Source organism: Musa acuminata, chromosome BXJ3-2 (genome assembly GCF_036884655.1).
Source record: "Musa acuminata AAA Group cultivar baxijiao chromosome BXJ3-2, Cavendish_Baxijiao_AAA, whole genome shotgun sequence".
Taxonomy (NCBI): Eukaryota; Viridiplantae; Streptophyta; class Magnoliopsida; order Zingiberales; family Musaceae; genus Musa; species Musa acuminata.
In genome coordinates, this window is record NC_088350.1 from 26010280 (window position 1) to 26025430 (window position 15151).

The following is a 15151-nucleotide window of genomic DNA, read 5'->3' on the forward strand; positions in this document are numbered from 1 at the left end:
GTACTCCATGGAAATTTGGTGTCTGGGGCAAGATGAACTGAGCATGATTGTGTGATTGTAACCATGGGGGATTTTGTAAGGATACATGGGTAGCTTAAGTTCATGCATTAGAGTTTGATACGGGTAAAGTAGGCCAAGTTCCAGCAGACCTGCACATGGGAGCACAGAGAGGATCAAATGATTGTGTTGGTGTTGTTGTTTCTGGGTGATAAACTTCAGGTGTTGTAGGATCAAATCAAGATGAGTTCACATTTTCTAATCTATGCAAGGTGTTCTCCTAATGAAATGGTTTTCCTCTTTTTAAGTTGGAAAGATTAGAGGAGGAGCCTGAGTTTTTGACCAAATCAAGGACAGCAACTGTCACAGAAGATGCCCCAAGGTAGGGATAGTGACCACCATCATGTTCTAAATTCCAACACACAGGTTGCATGTAGGGTGTCAAAGAACTTTACAGCTGCTAAAGATAAACACAATATGAACCTTCTCCCTCTCCTGCTGTGGCCAAACAAGAGATTATGAGAGCTTTATACCAAAGACATGATAATGTAGGGAAGTTCTTACCCACCTTTTTGTCAAAGTATTTGCTTTGATCATCTATGTTATGACCAGAAATTGGGATCTTACAGCCAAGTTCAGATGCTGTGTTCTGGCTCCACAGGAAAGGTGAAACAAAGGCAATGATGCCAAAGCATAAAACTAGACTGTCCAGCTATTTGCTTTTGGCTCAGCCACCTGCACAATTAGCCTGTGATAAGACCACCTGCAATTGCTAATAAGTTGGATTCCACCACACTAAACAGGGACTTTGAAGGATCCACTAGGCCAATTTGAATTTGGCTAATATGGTTTTTATAGGACTCAGGAACAATTATGAGCACCATCCTTGTACTGCATGACATGTTAGCTTGGCTGTATTATTCCAATCTCATTAGCTGGAATGAGCAAATGTAGGAGATAGATATGCTAGTTGAACTTCAAGTGGCAGACCACATGATTGAAGAAGACAGCAAATAGATAATATACTTCCAAATGACGGAACCAAGAAGGAAATGAAGAACTTAGACAGCAGATAGCAGCTCTCATGGCTGGAACTCTGAACACAAGCAAAAATCATATGACAGACAGCATGTATACAAGATTTAATTTACAGGACAGCAGCAAGAGAGGTCCTCATTGTACCTATTTCCACAAAACGAATTCTGACTCGCAAAGAACAGCATCCATCCACTTAGATCATGCAAAACAATTAACTCAACACAAAATCCATGAACGTAAAGTGCTAGAACTCTCTATGTAATCAACAGAAAGCGCTATGTCTTCTTTCGGTTTTCACGATTGGGCAACAGCAAGCACCTCAAATTGAATCACTAGAGCTCTTGGTCTTGTATCTGTAGAGGAGTTTCTTCTTTTTGGAGGTGGTGTTGTCCACTGTGAGAACCACCTTGCCAGCCTCTCCAATTTTGAAGCTGTCCTTCACCACAGGCTCATCGGTCACGACCATCTTCCTCGACTTCTGCACAATCACTGTGTATCCGTCTTCGGCACTAGGCACAAACTCAGCACCATAATTCACGTCCCAACCCAGAACACGAAGCTCCCAAACAAGAATGCATGACTGTAAAGTAGCAGTTCAATCAAGACCACAACACAACCTAAACGTTAAGTTGTTTGGAAGTGGAAAAGAAGAACCTCCCTACCTCAGTAACTGGAATCTCGATCGCTTGCTTTGTTGAGGGCTTAATGGTTGTCTCTATAACAGCATCAGCGGTGCTGAAATCTGTGTCATTCTCCTTGCTCAGGCCTCCAAATTGAACAGGGACTTGCTCGGGAGCTATGTATCTAAAAGATTCGATAACACAAGAAATTTAAGATTAGCAGCCGTGTTATTTACTACAATAAAGGAATTATTGACAGATCTCTACTAACTTGAAAAGAGTCTCAGCTGATTTAGATGGCCCTGCAAAGACGAACTTGCTTTTGGTCCTCTGTGTAAAGAATGGGCTAATCATCCTGTTGAAAGCCAGGTACCACCAGGGGACATTGATGAACACCTAACAAAGACAGCAGCTCATTGTTATTATGTAGGATCATTAGCCATAACCATCAAGAATTTTTCGTGAATTCATCATAACTGTTCTCAAGGCACCCATCAAAATCCAACGTTTGATAGCAACATCATTGGAATCAGAATCTTTTGCCTAGATTCAACTTAGATTAACAGTCTAAAGATCTAATCACGTTGGTAACTTTAAAGTAATGGAGGATCGAGAGTTCAAGTTACCTGCTTGGCTGCAAACTCGGGATAGTTATCTTGAAGCAGGTCGAGAGCCTGGCGGAGCTCCTTCTTTGCCAGGCCAATGGAATTTTTGAGATCAGTGACCTGCACCATTGTTGAAACCCCTTCCGGCTTGAAGTCAAGCAAGTTTCTTATACCCTTCTCCAGGTACTGAATCCTCCACCTCAAGAACCGCTTCCTCTTCTCCTCATCGGCGAAGGCTGCTGCGTAAAGCTCCTTGTTTTGGAACTGCCCGTAGACGTTGTAGCACACGGGGTGGCCCTCCTTGTCGACTCCATGCATGAAGACCACCTTCTCCATCTCCAGGACGCCGAGGTCCTCTTCGAGGAGTGCCTCGATGCCGAACTCCTTCCTCCAGAGCACGGCGTTCTTGAGCATGGCCATGGCTTCCTTCACCTTGAAGTCCCGGGCGCGGAGGAACTTGAGGAGAACGGTGTCGCTCCGCTCGTCGCCGAGGAGCGGGACGCCCCAGATGAAGACCTCCTCCGGCGCCGGTGGAGTCGGCTCGGTGGGAGGAGCAGGTGACTTTTCCTCTTCCTTCTCCGCCTTCGGCGCTTCGGCCGCCGGTGCCTCGGTCTCTGCGGGTGGTGGAGCGGAGACGGGGACGACGGTTTCCTCTATGGCTTCAACGGTCTTGGCGCCGTCATCATCCACCACGATGGCCTTCTCCGCCGTAGGAGACGCCGACGCCGGCGCCGGCTTCTCGGCCTCTTCCTCCTTGGCCGGTGGGGCCGACTCCTCCACCATGGCCTTCTGGGGTTCTTCTATCGGGGTAGCAGCGGGTTCCTCTTCAGCCTTGGCCTCCTTCGCCACGGCCTTCTGGGGCTCTTCCACCGGGGTAGCAGCCGGTTCCGCTTCAGCCTTGGCCTCCTCAACCACAGCCTTCTGGGGCTCTTCCACCAGGGTAGCAGCGGGTTCCGCTTCAGCTTTGGCCTCCTCCGCCACGGCCTTATGGGGCTCTTCCACCGGGGTAGCAGCGGGTTCCGCCTCAGCCTTGGCCTCCTCCGCCACGGCCTTCTCGGGCTCTTCCACCGGGGTAGCAGCGGGTTCCTCTACAGCCTTGGCCTCCTCCGCCTTGAAAGGAGGTTCCTCAGCAGATGTGGGTGCAGCGGCAGCGGGGGCCGGTTGCGGCGGCGGAGGAGGAGGAGGGGAGAATTCATTATTGGCGAGAGCGGCCTGGACGAGCTGCTTGAGCTCCTCGAGGGCCTTCTTCTCGGGGTCATCGAGGTCGGAAGCGAGGTTGCTCTCCTCCTTAAAGGAGACAGCTTGGAGGATGGTGGCGGCCTTAGCAGCCGCCTCCGCCTCCTGCGCCGCGGCCTTCTTCTCCTCCGCCTCGGCCGCCGCCTCAGCGGCCAACGCGACTTCCAAAGCCGGATTCTTGGTCGGCTTTTGCACCTCGGGGGCAGGCTCAGGCTCAGGCGCAGGCGGCGGCGGCGGCTCATCAACAACCTCCTTCTCCGCGGCCGCCACCTCCGCGACGACAACCTCCTCGGCGGGAGCCGCCTCTGGTGCCTCCGTCTTGGTCTCCTCGGCCATCGCTCGGTCTTCCAAACAAACAGAAGCAAAGAGGACTCAAAAAGCTCGAGTCTTGAAGCGGAGCTGATGGCTGCGTTGGTTGGTAAGAGGGAAACGGGTAGGCGGAGTTATATACACCCACAAAGAAGAGAACAGGCTGTCAGAGTCCGTTGGACAGCTTTGAGAACTGTTGCGGTGGCTTTTTTTGTGGAGAAGAAGGACGACTTCTTTAAGATTCGTGAAGGATTTTAAATCACGAACAAGTTGTAGCCGTTGCAATGATTTCGAAGGAATCTCACGACACCTCCTCCTTCCTTCGATCTCCATAATAAGCCTAACGTTGCTCGATGATTTGGTTTTGCATCAATCACTCTGCTGAGAGAACAAGATGATGATTCCTAATGTCGATCTTATATTAGTAATTAATGGCTGGAACAGTGATTTGGGCAGGAGAATGTTATTATTTCTTCGCCGAATTATCATACAATCACGTAGAGAGTTGACAACAACAAAAACACCATAATATTTAAATGGGCTTCGGCATCTTATCGATGGAGATGGCGACAAAGAAGCCTATCGAGGATCCAATGCATCCCAAGAGAAGGCCGGATGAGGCGGACGAGATTGTGCTCATTTTGAGGGAAGCACGTCGCTTTCTCTTTTACTTTGCTCTGCTTTCATTCCTTCTTATCTCCTGCCTCTCTCTTCGTCTCTCACCTCCAACACGTCTCCAGCTATGTCCTACATGTTCCTCGCCGAGTATCTTCTTCCCCACCACACTTATCTGGACAAAGAAGAAGAAAAGAAGTCCTAATGAACGACTACAGAATATTTGCTATTCCTGCTGCTTGTTTACTGATGGATAAGGATAAATGCTAAGACATAATTCACATTAATGGCCGGGTTTCATGCCTCGTGTTGCGCTACAAGAAATAATATATCCGCGCACACATGGTTGTAAAGTCTAAGAGCAATGATTGGAAGGCAAGCCTGATAGTATTTGGTGTGTGATAATGATGTAGTTGGAAAGAGCAGTAGCAGTAGTCGATAGCAGCTGGTCCAGCTAACCAAAGTTGGGGGCGATGGAACTCCAACACAAAAGATCTGTAGCTCTCCACAGAAACTAATAATTTAGAGGCTGCATTAAGAACATGAGAAGATAACTGGGTCAGTCGACGAGTGTGGGGACTGGCCAACTCTGTTGCCTTCTCTGCCCATTCTATCAGCTCTTGTGGACAGAGAGCCGTTGAGGATTCTGCAGAACATGGCTGTGGTTGAGACACCATGGCTTTTGGACCTCTCCTGTCAAGTTACCAATTTGCAGTGGAGAGATTTTTGGTATCATCGACAGAGTAAGACAACTTCAATCCTCTGTAACTTAGGACTGTAATAAGCAATTTGGCATTTGTACTAGAATGATTCTGCGTACCTTTCTACTAATTAATGCATTGGAATTAATTACTAGGCATGACTGAACTACCACACATAAATGTGATGATGGTTGTGTTTCGAGCCAAGCAACATTACGGCAATATTTGTAAGATGAACGGTGCCATCAGTAGAGAGGTTGGTAGGAGGCATCTTATCATCTTTGCCTACATCTATTTAGTGGGAGTGAGGATGAAGCACTCGATATGTCTAGCAGTTAGAGGTGGAGGACTGTCAGAGAGAGAAAAAGATTGTTTCTTTCACTAAGATATGAAGATAGAAGTTATTGACGGCTAACCCAAAGGGCAAGAATCGATTAGAGACCTTAAGGTATGGAAATCTGGATAGCTGGCCAAGTGGACTTCTAATGGCAGTGGTTGTTATGGGGTGAGGGGAAGGCATCAGCGACAGAGGCGGATATGGGTCAAAGATTGCCGCGCGCCGCCCTGCGGTGGTCTCCGGCGAGTGGTGAAGGAGGGTGGAGGAGGACCTGCCTGCTGATACTGGCCCTGATCTGCTGCTCCCCGGTGCTCATCCCCCTGGCCTGCGTCTCCTTCCCCCTGCTCTGCATCGTCGGGCTCTGTCTCCAGGCCAGGAGGCGGCGGCCGCGGAACTCACCGGGCTGGGAAAGCGGCGGCGCCTCAGTGATCCTGGGGCTGTGCCAGGAACAGGAGGCGCCGGCGATGGAGCCGCGACTGCTGCGCCGCTACTTGGAGGACCAGCTGCGGCTCGTCGGAGGAGAACTGCTGGTCTTGGACTGCGACAGCGGCGGGGGACATTAAGCGTGTGTAGGAAAAAAAGATCGCTTTTTTCGCTTACTATTGGAGCTGAATTGGGCTTTAATTAGTGTTTGTCGGAGACTTGAAGTGTGTAAACCGATTCAATCTTCGTTTGTTTGTTTTGGATCGATGGCAAAAAAAACACAGAAATGTAGAAAGCAGAGAGAAATGGATGAATTCGTTCCTGAAATCATCCTTTCTTGCACTACGTTTGATCTGATTTGTTCGGCACAGTGCGAGCAAATCCAATTCTAGTAATTCTATGTATGAGTGTTCTTGATAAGAAGGCATTATTGTATTTAGTTTACATGGAGCTACAGTCGGGAGTAATCATTCTGAGATCACCTTCCAGAGAACCAAAAGCCATCTTGTGAATACCAGAAAGATCTTCCTCATGTTGAGCCACAAAGCTTCGCTCCCTCTCTCAGATTCCTCCATCTTTATCAGCCAACCTTCAGCTGCACATGAGCTGGAAATCATGATGCTATGTGCTTTCCAGGAACATGTTGCTAGTTCTCTTCACATCTGCCAAAGAATCTACTTGGTATTTGGTTGCATGTAGGGAAGGTGGGTACATGAAACATGTCAAAAGATTTCGTCAATGTATTCTGCCGTGTATGCTTGTAGATTTGGACTGCACTTGGTATTTGGAGTACAACCACACAAGGTGCTCATTCTGCTTGGTCCTAACAAAATGCACAGTGTTCATGCATACTCCTTTTGTCAGCTTCAGAAAACCATTGCCTCATGTGAGATTCATGCATCTCTTTGTCATCTTCTTGCCTTCTATACTCAACTTCAGTAACTGTTCCCTCCTTGACTCACACCATTTGCAGAGCAATCAGTGGAATCTGTAACCTACCGTAAGCAACTGAGTTTGATGCCTCTTGATGAACATGGTTCTTATCAGAGCTCTGCCTCTTCTCTTGTATGTGTGCAGTGTTCTTTGATCCTTCTCTTAGTATACAATTATTCGGAGTCTTGTGCAAGATAATATTTCTTAATTAAATCAGGAGAGTTTAGATTATCTCACTTGATCTAATCAGATCATATATATATTTTCTTATCTTCTATCAATATATCAAATTGATTTCTGTAAATGTTTTCTCTTATAATATGCAATAAACTTAAAATATTAGAAATCAAATATGTTAACCAAACTAGATAAAATCAAGCACAGTTTAGATCTCTCCCATTTATTGGATTGACTTTTAGGACACATTGGTCCCTTAAGACAAGCTGTATTACTGTGAAAACATTGCAGCAGCAGCAGCAGGAATCTGCAATATGCTATATTTAAGAGCAAGCCGTTCGATATGATGCTGTTTTCCTATTGAATCAATGGATGCTGCAGGAGAAGAGTAAGAAAATAGGGTGTTGTTATATTTGAGCAATTTATTTTCTTTATTATTTTGGATCAACTTATAATGATTTGATCCTAATAATAATAATATGTTGTGAATGGTTGACGACTGTCAATAGCAATCAGCCTCATCCAAATAGGCCACCTGCTGTCCTGCCAGAACACTTTAACCTCCAAATCTATCACAATAAGACAAATTTAATCTGCAAAGGCCATGAGAAAATAATAAAAGATTATCTTTTTTTATTTCTATTTTTATAAAAAAAATATTAATTTAGAAATCCTTAAAAAAATAAATATATGATTTCCAATATTAATAATGTGAATATTATTATTTAAAAGTTGTTAATTCATAAATAATGAAGGAAAGGGAAAAAGAGAATCAATCAACCCATTAAAACTGATGATCCATGATAAGGGAAACGGAACCCCCTATAAAGGTCGTGCAGAAAAGATAACCATGTTCTTGCCACCAATCGGAGAAGGGATGATGACCTCTTCTCTATTCTTGACTTGACTCCCTCTCTGCGTCCCTTCCCCTCTCCTTCCCCAAGACCCCAATCGCGGACCTCCGCCTTCATCCCTTTATACACATCCCGGAGGTTTCAAGAATCTCTCCTTCAGCTCCCATTCTGCAAATTTCCGTGAAGAGCCCCGAACGCCATCCGTTTCTTCCTTCCTCCGAAGACCCTTCGCATCGATTTCCTCAGGAATGCCTCACGATTTCAAGAATTCATCAGGAAGAATAAGAAAGACGGAATCTTTCTGACGCCGGCCTACCTAAAAATCCCAATTTGTGTTCTGTTTCGCTTTCGGAGTCCAAGATTCAATCTTTCCATCCATGAGTCAGCCCTCTTCCAACCCTCCTCCCCATCGTCCCTCCAGGCCCTCTGCGGTCCTCCCGTACAAGACCCCGAACCTGCGGGAGCATTACCGCATCGGGAAGAAGCTTGGGCAGGGCCAGTTCGGCACGACGTACCTCTGCGTCGACAAGAACGATGGCAAGGAGTACGCATGCAAGTCCATCCCCAAGCGCAAGCTTCTCTGCCGCGATGACTACGAGGACGTATGGCGCGAGATCCAGATCATGCACCACCTGTCGGAGCACCCCAACGTCGTTAGGATCAAGGGAACCTACGAGGACACGCTCTTTGTGCACCTGGTGATGGAGCTCTGCGCGGGCGGGGAGCTCTTCGACAGGATCATCCAGAAGGGGCACTACAGCGAGAGGAAGGCGGCGCAGTTGATCAAGACCATCGTGGGGGTCGTGGAAGCGTGCCATTCTCTCGGGGTGATGCATCGGGACCTCAAGCCGGAGAATTTCTTGTTCGCCAGCGCCGATGAGGATGCGGCACTCAAAGCCACGGATTTTGGGCTCTCTGTGTTCTATAAGCCAGGTTTCGTCTCGTTCTCATCGAAGACCTATTCCTATCATCTCTAATCTTTTGCCAATCTTGTTTATGATGGATATTTGTTCTGTCTTTTTTCTTAACTTTGTGGAACTCTTTTGGTCATATTATCATATCATTCATCTGGTTGTCTTAGTCTGCTTCTTGTGCATTAGGCTCGTCTACATTTGTTCGTTAATTCCTGAAGAGCATTTGCTGTGCTACGCCATAAATGATAACTGATGAAATGAAATGTTCAGGTGATTGTATGTTTGTGTCTGCTTTGATATTAAGTCTTTAGTACATTTTTAATTGCAGCACTCGAATGGTCATCATCCTGATGATTAATTTGCATCATATACTTCAATTTTGTTTTCCCGCTTTCTTGGTCAGTAGTTCAAGAATTATCATTAGCAAAATTCATGTACTTTGAGTTTTCTTTTTTTAATCTTCTTATTCATCACATCCCCTGCATCATTCATGGGGAGAGAATAATCTTTGATAGTATGATATGGGTCAGTTAATTATACATCATGAAACTGAAAAGAGAACCAAAAAAAAAAAAGGAAAAGATTACATATCTTGAGCCTCTATGGTTGGAGCAGCCACTCTATGATATAAAAAATGAATCACTGAAAGCTCTATATGCTTGTTAGATGAGAAAGTTTGAAGATCTTTTAAGCTTAAGCTTGGATACAATGAATAAATAATCTTCTGCCGGACGAGATAGCTTGAGAGAGGTGAAGAGGATTGACAAGCAGGGAAAGATGATATTTTTTGGACATGGAAGGTAGTTTGTCTAATGTATCTTTTCCTTCTTTCTTTTTTTTTAATGTGTGTGTGTGTGGCAAATATAGGAGCAATTATTGAATGGTATGATAAATTACTTTTTGCACTTTTATGAGGTATAGAATTGCAGCACAGATTCATACATCCATTGTACTGATATCATGATTTTAGCTTCCTGATCATTTCAGCTGCCTGTGTAGTTCATTAGAGGTCTGTTATTACTTGATTTTGATGGTTTCTGTTACAAGCAGGTTAGAGGAATAAATCCCATAAGATAGGCATTGTTTTGTTTGCAGGAAAACTTGAGTAAGAACTTTCCTTACATGTCTAGAAAGGAATATTTCCATTTATTTTAGAAGAAATTTTTTTTAAAAAAAAAGCTTAAGAAATTCTAATACAAAGTTATTTGGTTGTTTCATTCGCTAAGGATTTTGAGTCGATTGCTTTTTTTTGTGTCCAATTATTCCATAAGAAAAGAAATGCTAAGAACAGAGCAAGTGGAGTTTTTTTCAAAGTCTTGCCATTTGCATGGACTGACATTAATGTTTCCTTACCTTCACTAGATGTTTAAGGAGATTTTGGAAGACTTCCTATTTTCCATGAATGCCTGAAGGAGCTCACTTTTATCCCTGACCCTTTACAGTTTAAATAAACTATCTTGTTTTGTTAATACTCAAAAGATGTCCTTATCTAATTAAGCATAAATTATTTAGCTTTTCTCATGCAAGTTTGTGCTAAGAAAGTTGATGTCTCACACTTTTCATATAAACCTAAATAGCATAGAGTCAAATGAGTGGTACACCTTAAGCTGGTTTCTTTTGAACTATATAGGTGATACATTTTCTGACGTGGTTGGAAGTCCATATTATGTTGCACCTGAGGTATTGCGTAAATTATACGGACCAGAAGCAGATGTGTGGAGTGCCGGAGTCATTTTATATATTTTGTTAAGTGGAGTGCCTCCTTTCTGGGCAGGTAATTCATTATTGATCTGTAATTTCGGCTTTTACAAGCTAATACTGGATCATTTAGTCTAATTTTATTTTCCCAAAAGTTTGTTGCAATTTTTTTATCAGTATTTTTTTCTTGTCGCTCTCAGAATCTGAAGCAGGGATCTTCAGACACATTCTACAAGGTCGTCTAGATTTTGAGTCTGAACCATGGCCTGGCATTTCTGATAGTGCTAAGGATCTTATACGTAATATGCTTAATCGAGATCCGAAGAAGAGATTTACAGCACATCAAGTTCTTTGTAAGTATTTTGAGCAAATAATTTGCTTTAGGAGTCAAATTCTCCAAATGCAAATCAGATTCTTAGTTAATATGAAGTTTCTTCTGCCAGGTCACCCATGGATCACTGATGACAATGTTGCGCCTGATAGACCCTTGGATTCTGCAGTGCTATCACGTCTTAAGCAGTTCTCTGCCATGAACAAGCTCAAGAAGATGGCTTTACGGGTAATTTTCATTTGTGATATTCTGTAGCTGATAAGAGGTATTTGTCATGGTATTTGATCGTACTTCAATAAAGTTCCCTGTTCTCAAATCTCTATCATACTAGTTATCTAGATGATAAATCCTTAATTTTGTTTGATGCCATAGCTTTTCAAGTCTTTTATGTGTTAACTTCCTGAGCTATGAAGGTTTTGTTGGACTTGTCACAATCTATATATTATGTTACTTGGAATGTGAAACATTCTAGGTTGTGTTATTGGTGTGAGGGTAGCTTTAATTGGTTAGTTATTTCGAGTTGATGTACCCATTGAATAATTCACCTAGGACACTTGCTACAAGTAATCAACCATGTATTCAGTTAGGTCATCAAATGATGGCAGTAGAAGACTTTAAAGCTATTAATTTATTATTTTTTCTTAACTATTTAGTGATTCTGTTGTTTTCTGTTTTTCTTGTCGGATTCTATAGTCGGAACAACTATGGATTCTTTAGTTGGTTTATATCAATTAAATTGAATGACATTTATGATTTGAATTTTCAAATTTGGCATCTTGGATCATACACCACAGTGACATGCTGAAGTATCATGTATGGGATGAAGAATCCAAATCATGGTTCCACAGGGGTCAGAGGGTTCCTAGTAAACATGCATAAGAAATCCTTTCCTAGAATTTTCAATTTGTAATGGATTTTGGAGATATCATGTTGTCCTCTTAGAATCTTCAAGTTGCCTAATAAGCAAAACTGCTAGTGCTTTGAGACTGGTGATCTGAGGTTTGTCCTTTACAAAGTTGATGACTTGGCAGCAATGTGGAAAAGTTATGGTTGAGGTGTGCTGTCTGAAAACCAAAATAGAATGTATTGTTACTAAAATCTGAGTGGCAAACTTATGTCAATCCCTTGCATGTAGTTTATTGGTTTTATAACATATATAAATTACAAACCATGTCAACATACCTGTAGATAGACTTTTATGTTTGATTCGCTGCAAGACAAAATCTTTTCTTTTTAGATTAGCTATCCTTGTGGGAACCAGCACAATAGAAGATGCAGGAATGCAATTTGCAATCTTCATTGCCCTCTCTAACTATTTACTTATCTCATGTCTTTTGAGAAGCTTGCAATATGAACACCATGCACTGGCGGAAGCTTGTTTAAGTCTTTACTTCTTTCTCTTTTATTTGTTACTTTCTTTCTTATCCAAGATAAGACTAAGTCTGAGGTGCTGGAGAAGGATATGTTTTGCTAATATTGCTGCTGTAAAAAAGAGCATGCTATATGTTTCATACTGTCTCTGACTTTTCAAAGCAAAAAAATATGCTAATAAGCTTTCAGAACATAGTGGTTTACTTGTATGCCATATACTGCATACTGCCTTCTCAGATGTTTAGATTACAGAATTATGTCGATAACTGGCTTGAAATTAACTAATTTGGCATTACAGTTTCAATCTTAGGAAATCAAAATGTCTCATCTCATCCTGTTTGGAATTTTTAATGCTACAAACTCACATCTTTATATTTTCTGGACTGCATACATTTAATTGCTTCATCTCCAGTATCAATTGTGGGAAATTTAAATTTCTTTTTTGCCCTGTTAGGTATTGTCAGCTACAAGCTTGGTACTTTCTTCTCTTTCCATATATGTTTCTGGAATAAATGCATTTATTTACCTCACTTTGACCAAATTGTTGTTGGTGGATATCATATGACTGGAATGTATTTATTATTACAGAAGAAAATTTTCTGCTGTTTTGGATGCAATACTAGAAACCCTGCAAATATAAAGGAGATCAGTGAGAATCCAGCAGACACATGCACTAAGTGTAGTTGGACTGCATAATGCCCTTCATCTTTATATTGTTCTATTGTTTATCATACTCTACCTGTCACATATGTCATAACATATACAATTTTGCGGAGAAAGATGCATTTCTGCTTAGATCTTGCTTTGTGAAGTATCATTTCCAAATCGTCAAAAATAATTCTTTAAGAGCATAATGAATCTGTTCTCAAATGGTTGAAAATCTGTTTCTTGGAAAATGTATGTTTCTCAATGGCATGCATTTTCTTTCTTCTACAGGTTATTGCTGAAAGCCTGTCCGAGGAAGAGATTGGTGGTCTGAAAGAGTTGTTCAAGATGATTGATACAGACAACAGTGGAACCATAACATTTGATGAACTGAAAGAAGGATTGAGAAGGGTGGGGTCTGAACTGATGGAATCTGAGATTCATGCACTAATGGATGCAGTACGCAATATTGACTATATTAGTGCCCTCGGCTTGAACTTTTTGCATTGTTAAATGCTTAAATTCATCTCTTCTAGTTAATTACATTAAATTAAATTTTGATACTTGAAACTCTGATTTGGATTGTTTGAACTGGCTGCAGGCTGATATTGACAGAAGTGGCACAATCGACTATGGTGAATTTCTTGCAGCAACAGTACACATGAATAAGTTGGAGAGGGAAGAGAACTTGATGTCCGCATTCTCATTTTTCGATAAAGACGGAAGCGGTTACATAACTATTGATGAACTTTCACAAGCTTGCAGAGAATTTGGTCTTGATGAAGTTCACCTTGATGAGATGATCAAAGAAGCCGATCAAGACAATGTGGGTCTTCTTTCTTCTTATTTCTGAAGTTCTTTTTCCTCCCTCATAAATCTTCGGTCCAATAATTCAGTTTCCTCTTATTATTTTAGTAACTTCTATCTTGATTTTTCATAACCACAATTGAATTTTCTTTGTACTGGTATACACGGATGACCTCGAGGTTTTTTTATATTTGCAGGATGGGCAAATAGATTACAATGAATTCACGGCCATGATGAGAAAAGGCAATGTAGGCGTTGGAAGAAGGGCCACGAGAACCAACATAAACTTTAACTTGGGTGATGCCTTCAACGTAGAACACTAACTCATGCTCTCCGGAACAAAGAAAAATGGACAACATGGTGGTGATCATGGAAGTAACTGAGATGAATCCTGAACGATCATATTGATCACTTGATGAAGAACTTATAGACTTATTTCGAGAGATCTTTCAAGGATGATTTGTTTAACACTTTGTTGGTGATGCCTTGAGTAATTAATCTTGTAGCAAGTGATGTTATCTGCACTTATTGGATCTTGTTTTTTTCCCCGCAAATAAGAGTAGGTTCCACTACATATCCTTTATCCCCCACACAATTTCTTTTATAGATGCTGCATTATGGTAGCTTCTAAAATCTCAAAATATATATGTTATTAGCGACTTAGTGCACTGTCTATTAACTCATCTAAAAAAAAGAGTTTAAATTATATTAAGTTATCTAATATTTCTACCATTTATTCTTGGTTGAATTTGAGAATTTTAATTTTAAAAATTTTAATGTATATCGGTCGTATTAGTTATCTTTATCATTTCGATCCTTATAATCTTAAAAATTATATTGAGATAGTTATATTTATAAAAAAAATTTTATATCTCTATAGAAGATTAAAAAAATAATTTTATAATATTAAAAGTAAAAAGAAAGAAGAAAGTTTTGTAAAAGCATTAAATGTTTTATTTTTATAAATATAAAAAATATTTATAGTTAAAAAAAAAATATATATATATATATATATATATATATATAAATCGAAAACGATCCGCTCCCCCACCCCCCAACCCACCAAAACAACATCTTACCCACCTGAACTACCCGTCTTATTATTGCTGATGACGAGTGGGTCCGGCTGGATCCCACTAGCAACGATATAGCGGGACGGGCAAGCGACCGAGTGGATGCCACGGAACGATCGCTCCCAGAAGAATTCAGACCGCTCTCCTCGTCCCAATGCCACCACAGCAGCGACGGTGGACCCACCGAACAGCAAAAGGGGACCCCCAACGCACCGATGGCTGTGCCGGTAATTGCCCAACAATCCTTCCCCGTCCGATTCACGCTCTCACGGATTCCTTTTCCCTTCCTATTTCAAATTGGTCGCTGATAGATTTAGTCAAATTACACAACACACTCCGTAAATTTCTTTATATGTGCGCATTAGTCCCTATCGTCCGAACTTTAATGGTTTAATTTATATATTCCAGAGAAAGTAGGGTACCAAACTGAAAAAAGTCCAACAAACAACGAGATTTTGTGTCAAAAA

At 41.9% G+C, this 15151-nt stretch overlaps 2 protein-coding genes and 1 long non-coding RNA gene across 3 annotated transcripts; 2 read left to right on the forward strand and 1 right to left on the reverse strand.

The window, feature by feature from the left end:
• Positions 1-994: 994 nt before the first annotated feature.
• On the reverse strand, positions 995-4042 carry LOC103976056 (patellin-3). The gene is made up of 4 exons (XM_065139742.1): positions 2282-4042; positions 1927-2051; positions 1698-1839; positions 995-1615 (listed from the first exon to the last, which is right to left on the reverse strand). The coding sequence occupies exons 1-4, from the start codon at positions 3830-3832 to the stop codon at positions 1355-1357; spliced, it is 2079 nt and encodes a 692-aa protein (XP_064995814.1). The 5' UTR covers positions 3833-4042; the 3' UTR covers positions 995-1354.
• A 982-nt stretch (positions 4043-5024) lies between these two features.
• Positions 5025-6325, forward strand: LOC135631808 (uncharacterized). Its single transcript, XR_010494511.1, has 2 exons — positions 5025-5163; positions 5277-6325. It is a non-coding gene; the product is annotated as an uncharacterized LOC135631808 (long non-coding RNA).
• Positions 6326-7832: 1507 nt separating this feature from the next.
• On the forward strand, positions 7833-14185 carry LOC103976053 (calcium-dependent protein kinase 24). The gene is made up of 7 exons (XM_009391236.3): positions 7833-8778; positions 10390-10533; positions 10658-10810; positions 10901-11016; positions 13096-13263; positions 13406-13630; positions 13809-14185. Exons 1-7 carry the CDS (start codon positions 8223-8225, stop codon positions 13932-13934), a joined length of 1488 nt encoding a protein of 495 aa, XP_009389511.1. The 5' UTR covers positions 7833-8222; the 3' UTR covers positions 13935-14185.
• Positions 14186-15151: the final 966 nt, after the last annotated feature.

Bases quoted from the DNA above. Each gene is read 5' to 3' on its own strand.
- LOC103976056 (XM_065139742.1), bottom strand. From the start codon at position 3,832: ATGGCCGAGGAGACCAAGACGGAGGCACCAGAGGCGGCTCCCGCCGAG. The intron at 2,052-2,281 runs GTAACTTGAACT...TGTCTTTGTTAG, and splicing joins CCGAGTTTGCAGCCAAGCAG to GTGTTCATCAATGTCCCCTG. The intron at 1,616-1,697 runs GTAGGGAGGTTC...GCTACTTTACAG, and splicing joins TCGAGATTCCAGTTACTGAG to TCATGCATTCTTGTTTGGGA.
- LOC103976053 (XM_009391236.3), top strand. From the start codon at position 8,223: ATGAGTCAGCCCTCTTCCAACCCTCCTCCCCATCGTCCCTCCAGGCCC. The intron at 10,534-10,657 runs GTAATTCATTAT...TGTCGCTCTCAG, and splicing joins AGTGCCTCCTTTCTGGGCAG to AATCTGAAGCAGGGATCTTC. The intron at 13,631-13,808 runs GTGGGTCTTCTT...TTATATTTGCAG, and splicing joins AAGAAGCCGATCAAGACAAT to GATGGGCAAATAGATTACAA.